This window comes from Delphinus delphis, chromosome 21, assembly GCF_949987515.2.
Source record: "Delphinus delphis chromosome 21, mDelDel1.2, whole genome shotgun sequence".
NCBI classification, from domain to species: Eukaryota; Metazoa; Chordata; class Mammalia; order Artiodactyla; family Delphinidae; genus Delphinus; species Delphinus delphis.
Window position 1 is genome coordinate 6,558,897 of NC_082703.1, and position 6,591 is coordinate 6,565,487.

Sequence of the window (6,591 nt, forward strand, 5' to 3'; positions counted from 1 at the left end):
TCTCAACAGGTGCATTTACCCTTCAGCTTCAAGGTGTATAAAAGGCACCGTCAGGGAGAGGAAATCCTCCCCATTTGGAGTGCGAAGCGCGGAAGGCGCGGTCGGGGCTGGCGACAGTCGTTCGCCTTTCCGCCACCTGGTGGCGCCAGAGGCACGTCGTCTTTGCTCGCCCGCAGGGCTCCGGGGCGGCGCTGCCGAGTCTCTAGGTCTTGGGGCCTGCTTGGTTCCCTTCTCGGCCCCTGGACCTCGAATCTAGGCCCAGAGGAAAATCCACATTTACACACTCCCTCCACCCTGTCCCCAGGAAATGTCAAGGCCTTCGAAGTGAGGCTGGGAGCTAAATAACCAAGTTGGAAAAAAAGGGGCCGTTTTATGTTATTTGTAACGCGTTGGCAGAAGTTTTGTTTTCTTATCCCCTGCTTTCTTGAGGAAAGGCATTAAACTCGTCCTTGAACGGAAATCTGAGAAGGAAACCATAAGGTGTTTTAAACAAGAACAAAAGAAGGGCATCTGCTTAGGCGTCTGGAAGTGGGTCAGTGGGGCAGGCAAGAGAGAAACACACCACGGTGTGAATATAGCCAAGTACTCCATTTATTAACAAAATAAGTCTTACCAAGGGAGAGCTCTATTCATCCCAAACAGGCCCCGCAGCCCTTGCGCAGCTGCATAAGGCCGGGAGGGAGGGAGGGAGGGTGTTGGGTGAAGACCCCGGGGCCGAGCCTTCAATCCCAGTAACTGAGGGAGCCCACGGCCAACTTTGGGGACTCTAGGGTCAGGCCTGGGAGGGGGCCACCGGGGTTGCTGTGATCCGTGTGCTCCCTAACTCCCCCAATGGTGTTAACAAGGCTGTGCTGCCAGCTGATACTACCACTGGTCTGCTTTGGAAGGATCTAGCAAGAATCACCCACCCAGCCCCCATCGCCAGGACAGGGACCACAGCCACAATAGCCAGAGAAAAACAGACTATAAAAGCACTTTGCAAACTATAAAGAGCAAAGTTCCATGCCAGCAGGGCCTTCTAGAACTTTTGCTTCAGTGAAGTGAGCCCTGCGGGCCCCTCACCATCAGGCAGGGTGACCACCCGGTGTCTGGGGCCTGGAAGAGTCTGGGAGGAGAAAGGCTCTGTCGGAGGCGCCTCTCCGGCCACTGACCCGTGCTCAGAGCAAGATCGGGGAGCAAGGCTCTAATTTGGGGGGCCAGGGCGCAGACCAAGGAGCCTAGGGAGAGAGAGTGGCAGGTCAGGGGTCACAGAGCAAAGTTCCAGGTCCATAAGAGGGCAAGACCTCTAGCTCCCAAGGCTGCTCCCTGCACCCCCAAATGCCTTACAAAAAATACCTCCTCTCTGTTACTCGTACAAAGGAAAAAAACAGAACCTCAAATGGATGGAAACAAGAAGGAATGAAGGGGAAAGGAGGGGAGAAGAGAAGGAGGAAGTGTAGTTTGAACAGTTAAGAAGCATGCAAGAAACTCCCCAGGAAGGGAAAACAAAAAGAACCCCCAACTCCCCCTCCTCCCCATAAAACCAAACCAATCAAAAAAAAAAAAAAAAAGCGCAAAAGGGAAAAAAAACCCCGGAAACTTACATCTAAGTAAAAGAAAAAAATGGAAGAGAAAGGAAGAGGGACCGGGGACATGTAGTTACCTGTGTGATTAATATTATTATTTGGGGGGGAACAGACTCTTTGCATACCATTGACTCGTGTGGGCCGTTAATGCACTTATATTCCCAGCTTGTAAGCTAACATTACAGTAAATAAATACACAGTCCGGTGAGGGGGGGGGTCTGGGCGGGGGTCCGGCAGGGACAAGCAGTGGTGGAGGAGGCAGCGGAGGCGGGTGGGGAAGGGAGGCGGCGGCGGGGAGGAGAGGAGGCTGGGGAGGGAAGCAGGGCTGTAGTTACTGGTATCCGAGCGCGGAGGCTGAGGCCAGTCTCTGTCCGTACAGCGCGTATGGTGAGTAGTAGGGTCCGGCTGTGGGGAGGGACGGCACGGCCAGGCCCCCGGCTGTGGATAAGTGGCTCTTGCCGTAAGGGTGGTACCGGCTCAGGCCCAAAGTGTGTGGACTCCGCAAGGACAGCGACCCGGGGCTGCCGGGGGCGGTCGGCGGGGGGAGGTGCAGATGGCAAGAGGCGGCGGCCGCAGCGGCCGCGGCGGCGCTGCCCAGGCCCGAGGCCCCCGGATAGGCGGCCAGAAGTTTCTCGGCGCCGGGCAGGGCCGTGTGAGTCCGTAGGTGGCTGAGCAGCTCCTCCGAGGTGGCGAAGCGCTTGTCGCACGGCCCGCTGGCCGCCACCCAGTTGCAGCTGTGCGGCAGCGGTTCGTTCTGCAGCATGAAGCCGTAGGTGTAGAGCGGGTGGCCGGGGAGCGCGGCCTGGGCGGCGCTGGACGAGAGCGCGGCGGGCTGCAGCGGGTGCCCGGGGTACACCAGCGGGTAGCCCCCCGCCTTCAGGCCAGGCGCAGCTGGGTCGTGCGCGCTGCAGGTGGAGCAGCTGGAGCCGCCGAGGTGCGAGGCGCCGTGGTAACCTCCCAGGCAGTAGGGGTCGCGGCATAATCCCTGCAGGAAGGACGGCGGGGAGGCCCCGGTGAGCGGGCTGGAGCTGGGGGGCTTGCCCGGGGGCAGGCCCAGGCCCCCCGACAGCTGGCCTCCCACGAGGCCAGACTTGCTCGGATCCAGGCCAGGCACGAACTGAGACGGGTAGCCGGCGTAGGCGCCCACAATGGAGCCGTGGTAGCCGATGCTGGAGGGTGGCAGCGGGAACACCGAGTGGCCCGGCTTGTAGGGCGACACCGGCGCCACGTGGCCGGCCCCCACCAGCGCGGAGGGCGGCTCCGACTTGCGCCCGGAGGCCCCGGCCTCGGCGCCGCCATGCGCACCCGGCTCCCCACCGCTGCCTCGGCTCACGGCCGCGGGCTCCGGGCTGGGCTTGGGCTCCTGGTCTTTCTTGTCCAGCTCCCCGCCGGCGCCCCCGCCGCCGGTCTTGCAGTCAGAGTGGTGCGGGGAGCCGCCCCGGGAGCCGCCGGGGGAGGACGAGGACGACGACGCCGAGACCGGCGCTCCATGCGGGGGAAAGGGCGTGCAGGCGGCGCTAGGGACCCTGAAGCCCGCCTTGTCTCCCGGGGACAAGGAGGAGGAGGAGGAGGTGGAGGACACGGAGGAGGAGCCGCTGTCTTTGCGAGAGTCGCCGCCTCCGGAGCCCTTGGAGTAGGGCTTGAAGCTGGACTTGTCCTCGGCCGGGGAGTCCCCCAGCTGCTTGAGCGCCGCAGACGCGGAGGCGGCGCCCGAGGCCGAGCGGCCAGGGTCCTTCTCCGCTCCCAGCCCGTTGGCCGCCGCTACCGAGTTGAGCTTGGATGAGGGCGGCGGGTCCGGCTTGCCGATCTGCGAGCAAGTCTGGGCCAGCAACGCCAAAGGACTCTTCTTGGCGTCCAGCTGTGGGAGACAGTGGTAAGGGAAGGGAGACGGGGGTGAGACCAGAGACCCACGGAGCGAGCGAGCGGGGCGCCAGGGGAGGGGGGTGGGCGCGGGGAGCACGCAAGGCGGCGCGACGGGGCGGGAGGGCCTCGGGGAGAGGGTCTGCGAGGGCCTGGCGGGCGGGCGGGGCAGCTGGGCGGAACTGCGCTCACACTGCCCGTCGGTGGGATCCCTCGCTCCACCGGGTTCCGGAGTGCGCCGTAGGCCCCAGGGAATGGGCAGTGGAAGTAGTCCACCAAAGGCCACCGCGGGAGAAGGTGACCTCTCTGGATTCGGGGCTGGGGGAGGGGCTGTGACTCGACTCCTGCCCTCTCATCTCCCCGCCTCTAGGCCCGGGTTAAAACTTATTCCTTCAGTTCGGGTAACTTCGCTTGGGACGGGTTTCTGGCGGTGGCGCCGCGGGGTAGGAGCCGGGAGAAGCGCGTTCTGAAGCCAGGGCTGCCGTTGGCGCTCTCTTCGTAGCCCCTCCCTCCCGGGGAGGGCACCCAGGCAAGTGGGAGGAAGAAAGACTTGGGGTCGGGAGTGCCTGGGCGTAGTGCACTCTAACCGGATGGGACAGAGGCGGCGTGGGACGGGGGCGATCGGGCTTCAGAGAGAACAAACCCGGGTGGAGGGGTGGGGGTGGGGGTGGGGGCGGGCGGAAAAGGCCCAGGAGAGATCATCTTTGGCCTGGACACTGGGTGCCCAGGAGAAGTAAAGGACCCAGGGAAGACTCCAAGAGCAAACCCAATCCGAGAGAAAACACGTAGCTCCGAAGGGCGAGTGTGGGAGGGAACCTTTCCCGGAGAAGCCTGGGGAGAACCGGGTGGGCTCTAACTCCTCTGTTCTCCGTCCCTCCTCACTCCGTCCGCCAGTGTGGCCGGATCTGAGCGTCGCACCGAGCCCCGGGGCGCAGGGAGCAGGGCCGTGGGCCCGGCAGTGGTGGGCGGAATGGGGCCGGCGCAGGGCGGTTAGCGACCAGGGGACTGACCTCAATGGGGCTGACGGGAGTGGAGGACAGCGGCTGCAGGTACTCCGGGTGCAGGAGGTGGCCGGTGTGAGCGCTCAGCATCTTCAGGACCCTGATAGGGAGCCGGTTCGCCTGGCGCAGGGGATCCGCCGGAGGCAAGAGGGACACCGCCGCCGGCACTGCCGGCCTCTTCCCGCCGCCGCCGCTGCCGCTGCTTTCGGGTGTCCTTGAGTTAGATCCAGCGGGCGAATCGCTCATTTGGAGGAGGCAGCGCCACTGGGGGGGCGGGGAGGGAGGGGGACCACCGGGAGGCGAGCTCCCGGGGCGGGTGGGCTCGCTCCGGGGCGGGTGGGCTCGCTCCGCAGCGCCGAGCGCGGTGCAGCAGTCGCTGCGCCTCCACCCCTCCTCCAACGACGACGACGTCGCCGCCGCCGCCGCCGCCGCTAGCCCCGGCGAGCAACACAAAAACCTTCGCCTTTCGCGAGCCGCACGTCAAATAGCCGCGATCGGCAGCTACACTTCAAAGGGATCGCCGCGCCCGCCCAATCGCAGCTCTCGCCGGGACCCCGGGGCGGGGAGAGCGGCGGGCGGAGGCCTGCGCCGCCGGTGGGAGGGGAGAGCCTTAAAGGGGCCTCGCCCGCGAGCCCGCCGCCTCGGCCTTTACCACCCGCCGTATTCCTCCCCTCCCCCCAACTGGGCTGCCTCTGCCCCGGGGGTCCCAGAGAGGACGGGGCTTCTCCGGGACCCTGGGCTCTGCTCCCTATCCTCCGCTGGCTTTCCTGTAGCTCTGCCCTCTCTCGCTTCGCACCGCCGAGGGGTGGTGCTGGCGGGGGCAGTCACCCACAGGCCGTGTGTGTCTGGGGTGGGGTGGGGTGGGGTGGGGTGGATTGGGGTGGGGCGGGGTGGGCTGGGGGTGGGGTAGGAGTTCCTGGCGCCGGCTCCGGCACTGCCAAGTCCAAGCCTTTCCGGGAGGCAGCCTAGGGGCGGGCCGCGCCTCCGGAGCCCCAGCTCTGCTCTGGTCCTGCTCGGGCTCTGCTCGGGCTCAGTCCCGGCTCTGCTCGGGTCCAGCTCTCTTCCCCTAATTGGCTTCTCCCGGGTGTCCTCACTTGGAAGCGCGCGAGCCTCGGAGGCAGCCACGGTTCTCGGGACGCGGCGTAAACCGCTCCAACAACTTTGAGCCAGTCGGGTCCAAAGCCTGCAAGTTTGAGGTGTCCCTTCCGGGGTGAGATGGTCGCAATAAGCCGCGGTTCCCTAGGCGGTGCGCCCCTCCCGGATGCGCCGGGCGCGAGGTGCCTGCGCACTGATTTATAGTTTAGATGTTTGGTATGTTTCAGGTTTCTTACGGTGTTCTGCTTAGAGGCGTAAAGTTCTCTCACTGCACCCGGCCTAGCTGCTATTGGGGGTCGGGTGGAGACCATGGAGAGGTCAGCATCCCCGAGGAGGGAGGAATCGCTGTAAGTGCTGCACGTCGATGCAAACTCCAGAGATGCGTCTACCCTACCCCCATCCTTTTTTTCTCGCGGGGGAAAATGCACTAGGTTTTGCCAGGGGAATTTCGGAATTAAAAACTTTTTATTAAAAATAACAGTATCCTCCTTCACCCTATCCCCTCCCTCCCGTGCCTTTTGGATGAAGTATGCATTGACCGCCTCGCGCCGGGCAGAGGTTTCACATAGTCCTTGTCCGGACATTAAAGGTCCTGGTCCGCCGATCAGAAGGTGAAGCTGGCCCTTTGTGTACCGGCCTCTGGGGAGACCACTTCTCCTTGCTCTCGGCGGCCAGCGGAGGCGCGCTGGTGTCACTGCCTCGCTTCGAGTACCGCTTTCCCAGCCCGAATCCATCACTCCGATTGTCAGGCCTGTCACTCGGGGCGTATTGCTCTAGGACTCTGCTGCTCGTTGATCAACGCCTTGAGATCACATGAGATCCCAAGACGGGGACAGATGATTTCAAAGGGGTTCTTCCAATGGAAAGAAACAAGTATCACAGAAATAACAAATGGCAATCTTTATCATGCTCAGTAAAGAAGGCAGCCGGCACCACGTCAATTACACACTAAACTGAATGTACTTCCTGGATCCATCTGGTTTTTGGACAGTATGCATAGACCTCTGAGAAATTACACAAGCTTTCCCTGCCCCAGTTTTAATCCTGGTAAAATTAGGTTACCACGAATG

General features: G+C 63.1%; 1 protein-coding gene across 1 annotated transcript; it reads right to left on the reverse strand.

Moving 5' to 3' along the window:
* Positions 1 to 571: 571 nt before the first annotated feature.
* Positions 572 to 4,989, reverse strand: ZNF703 (zinc finger protein 703). Its single transcript, XM_060001372.1, has 2 exons — positions 4,436 to 4,989; positions 572 to 3,423 (listed from the first exon to the last, which is right to left on the reverse strand). Exons 1-2 carry the CDS (start codon positions 4,670 to 4,672, stop codon positions 1,897 to 1,899), a joined length of 1,764 nt encoding a protein of 587 aa, XP_059857355.1. The 5' UTR covers positions 4,673 to 4,989; the 3' UTR covers positions 572 to 1,896.
* Between the last annotated feature and the right edge of the window lie 1,602 nt (positions 4,990 to 6,591).

Bases quoted from the DNA above. Each gene is read 5' to 3' on its own strand.
- ZNF703 (XM_060001372.1), bottom strand. From the start codon at position 4,672: ATGAGCGATTCGCCCGCTGGATCTAACTCAAGGACACCCGAAAGCAGC. The intron at 3,424-4,435 runs GTCAGTCCCCTG...TGTCTCCCACAG, and splicing joins CTCCCGTCAGCCCCATTGAG to CTGGACGCCAAGAAGAGTCC.